This window comes from Astatotilapia calliptera, chromosome 23 (genome assembly GCF_900246225.1).
Source record: "Astatotilapia calliptera chromosome 23, fAstCal1.2, whole genome shotgun sequence".
NCBI lineage: Eukaryota > Metazoa > Chordata > Actinopteri > Cichliformes > Cichlidae > Astatotilapia > Astatotilapia calliptera.
In genome coordinates this window covers 12,128,981-12,143,246 of record NC_039323.1, presented here as the reverse complement: position 1 = coordinate 12,143,246, position 14,266 = coordinate 12,128,981, and the positions used below count along the sequence as shown (strand labels likewise).

General features: G+C 45.0%; 1 protein-coding gene across 4 annotated transcripts in view; it reads right to left on the bottom strand.

The window, feature by feature from the left end:
- Positions 1 to 577: 577 nt before the first annotated feature.
- Positions 578 to 14,266, bottom strand: part of herc2 (HECT and RLD domain containing E3 ubiquitin protein ligase 2) — a 55,941-nt gene continuing 42,252 nt past the window's right edge. For all 4 annotated transcript variants that reach the window (XM_026159793.1, XM_026159792.1, XM_026159794.1 and 1 more), the window contains 24 exons: positions 14,056 to 14,247; positions 13,824 to 13,977; positions 13,593 to 13,700; positions 13,385 to 13,516; positions 11,926 to 12,084; positions 11,721 to 11,839; positions 11,341 to 11,466; positions 11,104 to 11,259; positions 10,704 to 11,018; positions 9,452 to 9,666; positions 9,131 to 9,308; positions 8,870 to 9,031; positions 7,140 to 7,231; positions 6,910 to 7,049; positions 6,590 to 6,777; positions 6,242 to 6,439; positions 6,081 to 6,164; positions 5,548 to 5,689; positions 5,252 to 5,446; positions 4,903 to 5,015; positions 2,527 to 2,717; positions 2,040 to 2,145; positions 1,743 to 1,955; positions 578 to 1,402 (listed from right to left, as the gene is read on the bottom strand). In XM_026159793.1, the coding sequence (XP_026015578.1) occupies positions 1,130 to 1,402; positions 1,743 to 1,955; positions 2,040 to 2,145; positions 2,527 to 2,717; positions 4,903 to 5,015; positions 5,252 to 5,446; positions 5,548 to 5,689; positions 6,081 to 6,164; positions 6,242 to 6,439; positions 6,590 to 6,777; positions 6,910 to 7,049; positions 7,140 to 7,231; positions 8,870 to 9,031; positions 9,131 to 9,308; positions 9,452 to 9,666; positions 10,704 to 11,018; positions 11,104 to 11,259; positions 11,341 to 11,466; positions 11,721 to 11,839; positions 11,926 to 12,084; positions 13,385 to 13,516; positions 13,593 to 13,700; positions 13,824 to 13,977; positions 14,056 to 14,247 (3,951 nt within the window). In that variant the 3' untranslated portion in view covers positions 578 to 1,129. The remainder of the gene's footprint in view (positions 1,403 to 1,742; positions 1,956 to 2,039; positions 2,146 to 2,526; positions 2,718 to 4,902; positions 5,016 to 5,251; positions 5,447 to 5,547; positions 5,690 to 6,080; positions 6,165 to 6,241; positions 6,440 to 6,589; positions 6,778 to 6,909; positions 7,050 to 7,139; positions 7,232 to 8,869; positions 9,032 to 9,130; positions 9,309 to 9,451; positions 9,667 to 10,703; positions 11,019 to 11,103; positions 11,260 to 11,340; positions 11,467 to 11,720; positions 11,840 to 11,925; positions 12,085 to 13,384; positions 13,517 to 13,592; positions 13,701 to 13,823; positions 13,978 to 14,055; positions 14,248 to 14,266) is intronic.

Below are 14,266 nucleotides of genomic sequence, written 5' to 3'. Positions count from 1 at the left end.
CAAAGAATGCTAATGATTTCTAAGGCAAGCCTTCAAGGCTTCATAAAACAGAGGCCTTTTTTATTATTTTTTTTACCTCTCGTGACTCCACTTAACTGTGCATGATTATGCAAGGTGGAAGTCAAAGCCGAAGACATTTCAGAGCGGTTACTGGAGCTAAAGACACCATAAGGAGTCTGTACGATCGTGTCTGATTGCCTTTTTCCCAGGACATGAGAGAGAGGCGCTGCTCTCCCGGTGCTCAAGCAACAATCCCCCACAAGTAATCACGGGAGACTTCTTTAACACTCCGCCGCCATCAAGCTGGGATGTTTGTGCCGCATATGAAAACGGATTCTTCCAGAAATCAAAGAGAAAATCTGATCGGCTTCTAGCTAGAGCACCTCCTCTTGTAAGACGAGGACAACAGAAAACAAAAGGATAGAGCGGTTTCATTAGGGCGGCCTTCAACTCTTTCCAAACATGACATTTATGCAATAACCTTAATCTGCAAAACGATGTCTGACAGGAATAAAACTGAGAACTGAATGTCATTTTGATGTGAGCTTGTAGTGATTTGTGTTTCACACAGAAAACATGGGATTAATCAGATTACATTTAATAAGCAGGAATGAGACCTGTGAATACATGGCACAGTCGCATTATGTACATTTGTTAAGGAGATGGTGCACAGATATGGTTGTGGGGAGGGGCGGGGTATAGGAATCTTAAAATGACCCTTCAGTGGGCTCGGACTGAGCCTGGTGAGAAACACTGACTTTAAGTTAAAAACTTTTTTTAAATTTATTATAAAGAAACACCAAGAAACAAAAACACTACTGTTTTTCGCACATGAACTTCTATATACACCCTACGGAGAGGAAACTCACACAAACCAGATGGGATCTACCACAGTGCTAGGCTAGAGCCTGTTTTTTTTTTAGTTCAGCTGGAATAATACACAATTCTGTAACACAACAATCAGAAACTAACCCAGAGTGAGGCCGTGTTCGTTCCTCTCTTTAGCTTATAACGCTTTTAAAGCTCATTGCACACCCCCGCCACCCCCACACACAGACATTTGTGTCTTTGCAGTGTTTCTATGTATGTGTGCATCGACACATGAGACCAGCAGTCTCTCTGCGGCCCTTCAGTGTCCCGTTAAGTAATCCTGGGTGGAGTCGGACGCAAACGAGTCTGCGTCCTCGTTGTCGGAGTCCTCGCTGCTGTCGTCGGCTGCGGGCTCGCCGGACAGGGCGATGCGGGCGTAATCGTCTGTGTCAATGGACTTGCAGAAGTGAATGGCGTACTTCAGCTTCTCTTCCAGGACCTGTTTACACGAGTACCTGGGCAGCTTGAGGAGGAAGAAACACGTGTAGGACTCTGGCAGGAAGTGGTCGGGGGGGTTGTACTTATCCAGCACCTGAAGACAAACGCGGAACATTAGTTTTATATTTAGAGCTTTATTTTATGTATTTGAATCAGGGCGAGAGATGTTTCTGCTGATTCTTTAGTCGAGAAAAAGTAGTAGTAGAAAAAAAAAGTGAAACAATTTCAAGAACAACGTTAAACATAAATGTTCATCTTTGCATGTGCACATGCGTCAGATTAGTTGCAGCCTGGCTACATGTCACGGTTACACGTCAGTTTACTATGACAGTATACAGTACGACATTTATGCAGGTAGTTGGTGACGCAGAGTCAATCATTTCACTCACGAAAAGCGTGAAAAAGAATCAGGGGACAGCTTTTAGGTTTCTCACCTGGACCACAAAGTCTCTTCCTCGGAAATCAGCGATGGTGCGCGGCAGACGTGTGCGGCCCCAGACGAACCTCAGGAATAGAGACCTCTCTGTGTTTGAGAAGGACTCCATCACGTCCCAGAACCACTGAATGAGAGGTGCTGTCGGCTCCACCCCTTTATAAGTGGCCACTGACTTCAGCAGGTGCAGCGGGATGTCCGGGCTTCCGCACACCTGCGAAGAAACAAACGCACTATAAAATCTGCACACAACCTGGGGACAGATGTGGCTTCACAGCCTAGAGCTGCTCTCCCTCACCATTGTTTCCAGCTCGTAGCCAGTGAAAAGTGACAGCAGGGGGACGGGGACCACTCGAGCCATTCCCTCACGCACTGCAGACACTTGCTCATCGAACTCGTGGAGTCTGCAGGAAGACAGAGGGAAACTCAAACAAATGCACAGCTGTTTTCACACATGCACTGCAGACATCAACGTTTATAGGCCTTAGAATGATGAGACATCAAGCGACCTTTAACCTGCCAGCTACCCAGGGCATCAGTTCAGATTTTGGTGCATTAAAACTCAGTGAGTGGGCGTCATGATTCACTTTATCCAGAAACCTCCATCACCTAAACCACACAGTATTTCCTGCAGTATGAACAAGTCTGAAGCAGACTACTTCCTGCTGTGGACTTAATGTGAGAGAGGAGAGCTGTGGGAGATTTGTTAACCTGATGCTCTAGAAACTGTCCAGAGCTTATTTGTGAAAATAGATTATTTGTATGCAGTGAGCATGTTCTCTTACCTGTAGTTGATGGCCAGGCGGACGTATTCTGCGCGGTTCTCCAGGGTGATGTGGGAGTACTTGGAGCTGAGCTGGATGTCTTGGCCGCTAGCATTGGGCACGGTAAAGGGCAGGGTCAAGGCCTCGAACTCCTCAGGTGTGGCCTCGTTGTCCCGAATGTACATCAAGCCAGGAATAAAATCCTTATCAACCTGGGGGGAAAAAAACAGAGCAAATCACTGCTGGGAATTTGAACTAAACTGAGTAATAAACGTACAATTTAGCTGAACTTTACGCAACATTTATCCGTGTGTGTGTGTGTGTGTGTGTGTGTGTGTGTGTGTGTGTGTGTGTGTGTGTGTGTGTGTGTGTGTGTGTGTGTGTGTGTGTGTGTGTGTGTGAGCATGTGCCCACATCTCATTAACACAACACAGTTCCCGTGAGCGCTGGAGTGATCCATTTTTTGGAGTCTTGTGCTAAATTCATTTCCCAGCTAACCTTTCCAATATCTCAGGGGCAAAACCACAAAACAAGGGCAGCTTTGTGAGGTAGAAGCCCTTTTTTCCACTCCACTGTTCCCCCAAAGACGGCTCAGGAGCTCATGATCAGAGTTTAAGGGCAGGAGTCGACTCACACCATCTCTGAGACAAAAGCTGAGGTTATGCCTCGCGACATTCTTCACTTCAGCAAGTATAGATTCTAACCTTTCTGAGGAGCAGCACAGTGTGAGTTTCGAGAAACATCTAGAGAGGTCCGTACCACTGCAGAACAGCGGAGGGGCTTAGGTTTTAATCTCAGGAGGAATATATACGAGTGGGTTTCTCCTCCATGTTATAATGCACGTCATGTGGTTTGTTATGTCAGATATTATACAACATTTTCAGTCTTTCACCTTTCCAGCTGCAGGGAGGAGGAAAAGCTGAATTCTGAGCTTCTGTCTGAGTGTTTTGTGGGTACCGGCCCCAAGAAAGAATGGACAATATGAAGCTATAATACGCTTTAAATGGCCCTTGTGTGAGAACAGATGTGGCTTTGACTCAGCAATGATTTTGGTGCCTCGTGTCAGAGTTTAAGAGTCGTTTATTCCTTTTACAATCATTTGTAAATCAGGAACAAAGACACAAAAGCAAAGAGATGCCTGTAGCACGCAGCTGATGCTTAAGTGCATCGGAGCTGGCATGCTGCAACTACAGAAAACCTGACTGCTTTCCATTTTGAGCATTCACCAACATTAAAAAAACAAAAACGGAAACGTATCATTTTAAATGCTCCTGAGTGTCCACGCTCTCTGCTCTGAGTGCATGATCACTTCAAATTCACTGTGGTTTTGCTTTTGATCTCTTTACTTTCTCCTTTTCCCCTTTGTCGCTTCCTTCGATGCAGACTCTTTCCACTTCTTGCTCTAATGCTGGGTCAAATTTACTTGCTCTATTGATAATTACATCTGGAAAAGAATTAGTAACTACAACACCGTCATCATTTTAAGCCTTTTTGTTGAGAAGCATTACATTTTATAGCCTGCATGAGTGAAATGGTTATTGTCCATGTCTGCACTTCCTTTACTTCACTAACCTTTACTTCACGAAACTATGTTTTTTTGTTTGTTTTTTTTGTTTTTTTTTGTGTCCCGTTTGGATCTTTAGCCATCAGAATTGTTGTCTTAAGGCCAAGAAAGAAGCCAAGCGGATTTATTTTACCAAGTGGATCATCATGGCCTTGCCATATTGGTCCATTTGATTGACCTTTATTATAATTATGAATTTATTTTATTTTCAGTTGCTACAAACGGGACAGACATGACTGGGGGATAGGACAGGGAGAAAGAATGAAAGAAAGAGGGAGAGAAAGAAAACCAAAGGGGAGAAACTATGTTTGTTAAGGGAGGGCAGCCAGTTTGCTTCACAGGTGAAGTCAGAACTAAAAACGGCCAATGAGCTTCTCCTGCATTTTTGTTATTTTTAAACTAACCACTGGTTATGTGGAAACCTGCTACATCCCCTTTGCCTTTTTTGCCTCCTCAGACAGCAAAACTCTTTGCCCAGCTGTTCTACTTATTGCAGCATCCATCCTTCCAGCTTCAGACAGATAAAGAGCAAAACAGAAGCACGGTCCTCTTTTGGTTGTGGTCCATGTAAAAGGAAAGACAGTGACAGCAGAGGGAATCAATCCAACTCTTAACCTCTTAGGACCTGGCGTCCACATATGCGGACATCACATTTTGGGTTGTCTAGACCAAAATACTAATGGAATAGTTCGGGTCTTAGGAGGTTAATAGTGTCTTTAAAAAAAAAACAAAAAAAAAAAACCCAAAAAAACTACAAAGTATACTTATTTATTTTATAATAAGTTAAAGCAAAAATGAAAACAAACACGCCTGTGAGGGGGCTGTGCACGTACCTCACTGAGGTCAGCGATGGTCAGATTCATGCCTGCCAGCTGTTTCCAAACAGGCTCTGCCAAATTCAGGCTAAGAGGGCTTCCAGTCCGGATTGCAATCCCTAGGAGCACTCCTGCAGACGCAGCAAGGCAGAGGACATTACCCACAGATCAAACATGAACACTGAGCTGTGCGAGGACGCGTGAACCAATAATAAAAATTATGTGTACTAAATAAAACAAGCCAGGTGCTTTATCAGTGAAAATGCAGATGAAATATTTACACTTTTTATACTAAAAGCATATTTTCAGAGTTGGTTTATCTGGGATTAACACCCCAGTCCTGACTGGGAGATTAACTGGATTATACCTAGGAAGCGGAACATGCTCATGTGAAGAGCGGACTTGGCTGCGGGGTTTAGCAGGAAGCAGTCCCTGTTGGCGCCCGACTCGTCGCGGCCATTTGGGGTGACAATGAGCAGAGGAGTCAGTGCGTTCTGCAGCTCCTCGCACATTTCAGCGATGGACTCGCTGTAGCCTCCACCGCAGTCATCCACAGACTCCCCTGAGAAAATAGGTGCAGCGTATTTAAAACAAGGGTAAGAAAAAGTTTCTGACAGTTCGGAGTTTAAAGGGAGGCGTGGGCATCACAGCGTGGACACGTACCTACAAATTTGACCTTCCACACGCGATGAGGAAGCAGCAGGCTGTCGGGGCTAAAAGAGCTCATTTTGGCACACATCTGACCAAACACAGACTTTGTTCCATCAGGACCTGCCAGACCTCCTTTGCTACGGGAACGCTTCACCTGTGGGGTGAAGAAGAAGGGGAGGAAAGAAAAAAAATAGAGATTAGTTTGATCTGGTTCTGTTGTGGGCTTAACAACTTCCTGCTAGATAGAGAGGAAGTCCTGATGTGCATGACCAGCTCGTTATGACAGCTCCCACTACAGATACAACTCAAGTTAGATGAAGGGGAAAGGGGTGGAGGAGGAGGAAAGACTCCCTACAGACAAGCTGGAGAGCAGATCACACACCATGAAACAATCCCCTTATGAAAGACATCACATGTAACAGTCAGGAGCCAGTCTGGAACGCAGCCTCACAGGGAGAGGGAACTACAGTAAGGGGGTCCGGAGACTTGAAAGTAGACCAAAGTGAGTGATTATGTGAGCTATATGCATGTGTTTCTAAAAGTACCTGTATCCTGTTCAGCTCCACCACAGGTCCATGCTGTCTGTCCCTCACCATCGTGGCTTGAACTACCTTCCTGAAAGCCGCTTCCTGTTCAAATAATTTAAAGAAATGTTTTAGTGCCTGTCACATCATGGAATTGGTTTCTCAGTACCGTGCTGTCCCACCTTGCCCTGGGAGATGAGAATGCCCCTGAGTGTGTCGAATCCCACCGAGGGGCCATGGCCCGTCTGACCGAGCCGGCCCTCCAGGTCAAACATCGGTATGCACGGGCAGAAAAGCTCTGAGATGTGATGCAGCAGCACCAGCCTGTTCCTCAGGGCCATGATCGGGATCTCCTGCAGGTGGTTGTACTCCATGGGAACCTGAAACACAGCACACGCTCATCTGGTTGGATCTGGCTTTCATTTTTTTTTTTAAATATATTTTTATCTGCACAACTTTAATGCCATCTACTGGAAGCTGAAACCTAATTTTTTTTTAACCTCAGTTTCTACCTTAAGTGAGTGTAGTACCTGGGCAGGCAGCTTTCCTGCATTAGTGGGCTTGCTTGTGGACCAGGCCAGAGTGTGAGCAGATCCACAGGCCACCCTGTTGATTTTCTTGCCCTGCAGTGCAGCCACCAGCCGCGGCCTCTGGATGGCGTTCGTAGTCCCATCTCCAAGTTGGCCTTCATCGTTGTCACCCCATGTGTACACTTCTCCTGAGCCAAACAAGCAACAAAACCTTTTGTGAAGCTAAATCTAACTCAACATAACCGATCTGCTAGGTTTAATGATAAAGAGAATTTGTACCAAAAAAAAAAGCACGATCGCACAGAAAACATTCTTCCTACCATCCTCTGTGCAGCACACACAGTGAAGGGACCCCGTAGCGATGGCGATGACTTTCTTCCCTTGTAGCCCTTGGACCTGCCTGGGCCTTCGAACGTGGTCATCAGAGCCATGGCCCAGCCGATGGTAGTCACCTTTTCCCCTTTAAAAGGACACATTAACACACCACGATGAGCCACCTCATCACAACCAAATACAACACCTGAACTTGACAGCTCGTCTCTGTACTTACCACGTATACACAGCTCCAGACTTCGTGAGAGCCACAGAAAACTGCGAACCACACTCGACTTTGACCACTCCAAGGCCGGTGAGAGAGTCAATCTGAAAAGCAGAGGGACAGGTTAACTTTCAATTTTTCAGCATTGAAACGTAACTCACGTTTGTGGCTTTTAAAACACCTTGATAAGGTCTTCCTCTGTAGAGCCGACATTACAGGAATAAAACGCAGAACTACGTCATCATTTCATTTGCACTCTGCCACTGTTTCTATCCTGTTCTGTCATTATGAGTGAAACAGTGAAGCTGATCATGTTAGGGTGAGGAGCCGAGAAATCCTGTTACATTTACTGAAAAACAAAAAGGCGACAAGGCCTCAGAACCAACCTGTGTCTGTACACACAGAGCTTTAAAAATAAGAACAACGCTACATATGTCTAAACAAGCAAAATACTCATTATACATTAATATAACACAGCACATTACACTTTGGTTCCCTGTCCTTTTGTGTTTACAGTGTACAAATATTACCAAACAGAACAACAAACCCTTCCGTAAATTCAAAACAATTTCGGTAATGAAAAACTGCAAAGCTAATTCTGGATTCAAAAATTTTTTGTGTACCAATTTTCTCATGATAAGTATGGTCAAAGGTTTTGGGGTTTTTATTATTTGAAATTAATCCATCCATCCATTCGCTTCCGCTTCTCCTTTTCAGGGTCGCGGGGGGCGCTGGAGCCTATCCCAGCTGTCATAGGGCGAGAGGCAGGGTACACCCTGGACAGGTCGCCAGTCTGTCGCAGGGCCAACACACAGGGACAGACAACCATTCGCACTCACATTCATTCGCACATTCACACCTAGTGACAATTTGGATTTTCCAATTAACCTATCCCCACAAGCTGCATGTCTTTGGACGGTGGGAGGAAGCCGGAGTACCCGGAGGGAACCCACGCAAACACGGGGAGAACATGCAAACTCCACACAGAAAGACCCCGGCCTGGTGTTGGAATTGAACTCAGGACCTTCTTGCTGTGCGGCAACAGTGCTATCCACCGTGCCACCGTGCTGCCCATTTTGAAATTAATATTATTTGAAATTTAAATTATTTTTATTGAAATTCACAATCTTTAAACTGTCACGTTCAGCAATTTAATAATTATGTGGAAAAACAAAAATAAAGATTATTAAAGCAAGTTCATATCTCTGACCCTTTGATATGATCTCAACTTTCCAGGGTGGAGAGTCAGAAACAGAAAGTTGTGCTTCCATTACAGCCTTTTCATGGTCTTCACCCTCAGGACCTTTTCTAACAGTCTTCATCTTTGCATATCCAGGTGGTGCCAGCATAACTGTTGTACACCATGACAGGTGACACCATTCTCTTGCCGTGGCCTTTAAGTCATCTTCAAAAGCCAATCTTACCACACCAAAGAGAAGATATTTGGCAGCATGACACACCCTTCTATGTATTTAGCAAAGCTGCTGCTTAACAAAATTGGTAGTACCTAAAAAAGTGCAGTCTGGCCCCATTTTACATGAACCTATTTATCTATTTTTTGGGGGCACAAGAATTTACAATAAATACCTTTAACTAAAAGTTGTGTATACTGACTTTACAAAGAACAGAAAACTGATTAGGTGATTCAGACTCTGGTCTCCCACATGAAATAACTAGAAAACTGAGGTATAACTGATGCCTCTGTTCACCTCCAGTACACACTGCTCTGTAATCCTTCTTACCTTCATGGGGACTTTGCAGCCATCACTGCCTCCCCGGCCCAGTTTGCCATAGTCCCCATCTCCCCAGGACCAGACCATGTCATCATCAGTTAGACATAGTGTCTGGGCATCCCCGCTGCCGCAGGCGACATCAATGACTCTGTGACCCTGCAGTGCATCCACCTGGATAAAGCACACACAGTTACTCTTTACAAGTTAAGCACATTTTATTTTTATTTTTTTTTTGAGTCTTGTGAGAAACTGAGTCGAGTGACCACAGACCAGCTTGGGTTTAAGCTGGTCCTCGCTGTCTCCGTGTCCCAGGCGTCCATAGCGACCCTTGCCCCACGTGAAGAGCTCTCCGCTGGCAGTGATGCAGGCACTGTGAGCTCCTCCGGCTGCAATATCCACCACTTCCACTCCCCTCAGAGACTCGATCACACGGGGACGGTCACAGGGGCTAAAGACAAAAGGACGCACAGTTAGCACAAAAATTTACTTTACTGTCCAAATTTTTGAGTGAGGTTTAGTTTTATATATATGTATGAACTATAAACTTAATATGAAAGAGGCTTTCTTATTTTTAGTGCATGTAGTCTTAACCTTCTGTTCCCATGGCCGAGTTTCCCGTCCTCAGCTTCACCCCATGAGTAGACTTCTCCCTCAGAGGACAGTGCCAAGCAGTGCTTTCCTCCAGAGTTCACAGCCACCTTTCTGATGAACACGTGCTGAATCGACTCCAGCAAGGTTGGGGTCGACACAGACTCAGTGCCACCGATACCCAGCCTGCCCCCTGCACCATATCCTGTGGCATAGAGCTGAGCATCGACAGAAAATAAACTGGTGTTAGAACCCAAAGCAAAAATAAAGGTTGAGATGACTTTACGTACACAGTCTATCGTATATTTAATCAAGCCATGCATTTTTACATGACAAGTACATGACTTTAAATTGCGATACTTGGAGTATGAAATATCACACGATTAAAAAGGCTGGTTCTGTCCTGGGTGTCAGACTGGAGAACCTGGAGGTGGTGTCTGAGAAGAGAATGCTAAAAAAAGCTTCTTTGTATCATGGACAACCCCTCCCACCCCATGCACGCCTCCATGATGGACCATCGGAGCATATGCAGCAAAAGACTAATCGCCCCGAAATGCAGAACTGACCGCCACAGGAAATCCTTTGTGCCGGTGGCGATAGGACTGTACAACTCATCCTCGCTAACAAAGTTATTCTGTTTCCATTCAGACCGTGCAATATCACCCAACAGTTTTTCATCGAACGTTTGTTTCATCTCCCCATCATAATGCTACTCTCTTTTATTCATTTGCACAATACTATGCCACTTTTAGAATCACCTTCACTGATAGCTGAGATATTTATTTTTCAGGATATCATTATATTGTTACTTGTTAGAGTTATTTGATATTATATTTTGCACTATCCTACTGTATATTACTGTATACTAGTATTCTATTGTATATCCTATTCCTCTGTCCCTCTTGCTGCATTGAGCATGTGTATGACAAAAGAATTTCCCTCGGGATAAATAAAGTTCTTCTTATCTTAAAATTTTCTGCACAGATTAAGTTATGAGAGCTCAGAAATGCTGGGGGAAAAAAAAAATTTTTGTACTCTGAGGAAAATATTCATAGTATTAATTTACTTCCTTGAACGGCTTCATTGAATATACTAAAGCTGGGGGAAAAAATGTGCTAAAGTGGGAGGTAGTGATGCATTTTTATGAATGACCCTACAGTAGTCGTGCAGCAATGGTTCAGCTGATATTGTCGATGTATGCTCTGTGAAGGGTTACTGGCACAGAGGTTTTCATGACAGGTAAAAGCAAACACACCTTTCCATCAGCAGTGACAGCAAACAGAGTCTGCTCCCCACCAATAAGCTGGATTGGCCGCAATGTGGCGAGGGCTTCTGTAGATGTAGGTACTTTGACTTTTGCCCCCTCAATGCCCCCTAGCTGCCCTCTGTGGTTGTGCCCCCAGCCGTAAATGGTGCCACTCCCCCCGGCAGAAAGCGTCCAGTCATCTGGGCGCCGGTTCATCCACTGCACAAGCTGCTCGTCGTGCTCGCGCTTGAATAAGTCGTGACTCTCATGCAGGGTGTTCATGCTCTCGTGATCTGCCATGAGCTCGCGAATTTTCTTTGTAACCTTTAAAAGGTGAAGGAAAATGGATTAGAGAGATTTTCAGGGCAAAATGAAAGCTTGCACAGACAACACAGCTGTGCAGACGTACCTCATCCAGGAAAGGTCTGGGTAAAGATGTTCTCTTATCTAGAGCCACAGCCACTCTGGAGGCAGTGCAATATCGGCGGAACCAGGCCCACTTATGTGTCTCCGCACAGCAAGGTAAGGTATCGAGCTCGAGGTCACAGGCAAGAGCAACCAGTACCTGGGCAAAGTGTTAAAGTTATGCTCTGCAAAGGAAAACTATGGTGTTACCGTGTATTTAAGAGAACAACTGCGTGTATACCTTGAAAAATGGACTGTGAAGCAGCTGTTTCCCTCCGCGGACAATCGGGTCTTCGTACTCATACTGCCTCTGCAGAGCCTCAGGCAGCCCCTTGACCAAAGCAGCCAGAGCACTACCTGTGAAGCTCTGAAAAAAGAAAGGCCATCGGTCAGTCGCATGTGCTGAGCAACCACATGTATAACTAACACTCGTCTTTTCTTCAGGAAGAAATGTTTTTTCTGGACTTTTTCTTTTCTTTTTTTTTTTAGCTACAACATCTTCACGAGAGTCAAATATTTTTTAGCTCTCTTTTACAGGCCAATAATTTACCATAATAAATGGATAACGAATATTCCAATTAAGCCATCGGGCAGATATCTTAATTATGACAGTGTACTCACCATAGAGCGAGCCTCTCCTTCACTGTCGCCCAGCAGCCTGTTTATGTTGATTGACTGACCGAACTCTGTGGTCAGAAGCTTCCGTAGCCTCTGCAGAGCCCACATCCTGTGACCAGCAGCTACACAAAACAAATTTAGTTCTGTGAAAATTTATTTCGTACTTTATTAAGAAATAACCTGGTGAAGCAAGAGCACAATTCTGTACCTAGAGCACTGAGCTGAGCACAAGCAGCAAGAGAAGCGGCTAGACGGGGCACGATGCTCCTATTGGATGCAAAGTTGAGCCTAAAGTCCAGGAGACATATGACCAGATCCATGGAGGGGCAGGACAAGATACAGCGATCAGACAGCAAGTCTTTGGGACCTGAAGAAGAAGAATGAAGTCTGACTGTCACAGACATACACTTTAAAAAATACCATCATATTATCACCAACTGGTTTCTGGACTCTACATTTTAAAGTCTCAACATTAGCTTTTGGGTACCACAGTGCTGTTGTTTTTGGGCCATATTTGGATGAGGATGGAGGTCCACATCAGCTGACACCAGAAAGCCTGGTTAACAGACTGCGTTCAGATCAGAGACTCTGATTGGCAGAGCTGAGGCCTGACTAGAGCTGGGCGATAGAACGATAACGATATGTATCGCGATATAACTTTTACTCGATAGAGAAATTAAGCTATCGCGATAGACCTCGTCGCTCTTGTCCTCTTTTAAAAAAAAAAAAAAAAAAAAGATCAGCCAATCCAAATTAAGTAGCGCAGAGCCGAACCAATCACAGCCGCAGCGTCACGTCGCGTGACTTGTTACGTACAAGTGCCAAGCCGCACGTGTGTTTGTTTGGGAAGCAGCCAGCGGGTAATGGAGGAAATGAGTGTGCCGACTAGAAAAATCAACCGAGCGTGACCGAAGAGAAAACAGTTGACGGTTCCAACGCCGGAGAGATTGTCGAACGGAAGAGCCATAGAAGTTCCGTAGTGTGAAGGTATTTCGGCTATTTCAAGTCTGACAAAAAACAGAGTAGCGTGCACTGTAAATTGTGCCGAAAGCAAGTCTGGAAATACAATGAACTGGTGCATGCGTCACACTGTGCGCCACGTTATTGTTTCGGTTAAATGAATTTCTACAATACTGTTAATTCTACTCTTTGCAGTGTTTAAATGCTTACATATACACACAGTTAGTCCCTCCACACATACGACTCTGTTCTGCTTCTATGCCCCAGCTTTGTTTACTTTTTCCCACCGAGGCTTCTAGACTTCTGATTGGCCAACATTTCTGCAAAAAAACATATCGTGATATGAAAAAATCTCATATCGCCCAGCTCTAGGCCTGACACACAATTAGTAGCTACCATCCACTTGTTGCTGAAAAATAAAATCAACGCTGAAGTGCCAAAAGCTAAAGTTGTTCAAACGTCCACTTGAAACTGGCACCAGCAATGAGTGAGTCCCTACTGACACCAAATAAAAAACAACATGGGTTTCCATCCTACAAAAAACATGTTTAGCCTATAAAGCTATTATAAGAGCTGTACAAGGTGGAGGCTGCTGCTTGGGCACACACCATGACAGTGTTTGTTCAGCATCAGTGCAATAGTAAACGTTTACAACCCTAATAATAAAGAACTATTATCAGAAAAGTTTGTTATCCATCATGTCTTACCCGCTGCAGGCATGATGGGGTAGACTGTGAAGCGCCAGCCCCACCCATTAACCGACCCATCACTGGTAAACTTCCATTTGAGTTCATCTCCGGGGATCCTTAATTCACTTGACCAGTCAGACCACTCCCGACCTGAAACGCAAAGCTACATTAATTTTTCATTTCTTGTATTTTGCGAGAGTAAAGTTTAATCTCTTCCCCTCATCACCTGATCTGACAGAGACAATCCTGTTGGCTCCATCCATGATTGTTAGCGGGTCGTGGCGTCTCTCGGTCGAACACTGTCGGTCAAACTCTATCCTCAGACCCTCGGCACCTGAAGAGCAAAACAGAAGTTGCTGTTTATTGCTGTTTATGTCCGAGAGAGTGATTTTACTGAGATTCAATAAGACCCTGATAATGATCTCTGCCTTTCAAAGGTCTTTTTTTTTTTCCTAACCTGGGATCTTTACGGTGCCGCTGGTCGATGTGTCGTCTGTGTAGGGATGGCTGCTTTCTACGACGACTGGCTGGGAGGACAGACGGCCGCTCTGAGAATCTGTAGCAACATCCTCCAATTCAGTGACGCATAACTCCAGCAGCATGTCAGCAACCTGCAAGGACCCACATACAGAATGTTAACAATTTGCAGAGCGATGCACGCACAGCTTCCAGGGAATATATGACAGTACCTGTGGATACGCTGTGCCCATGCCAGACAGCACTGCAGACAGGACCTCCTTGCCTTTCTCCCCAGAACGACAGGATACTGCAAGCTTCAACACGTCCACCATTACTCGTGTGTCATCCGGCACAAGCAGACTGGTGAACTCATCCAGGTACTGAGGCTCCGGACCAACCACTTTGCTCTGACTCTCAGAGTCCTGAGGAGAAGCAAACAAC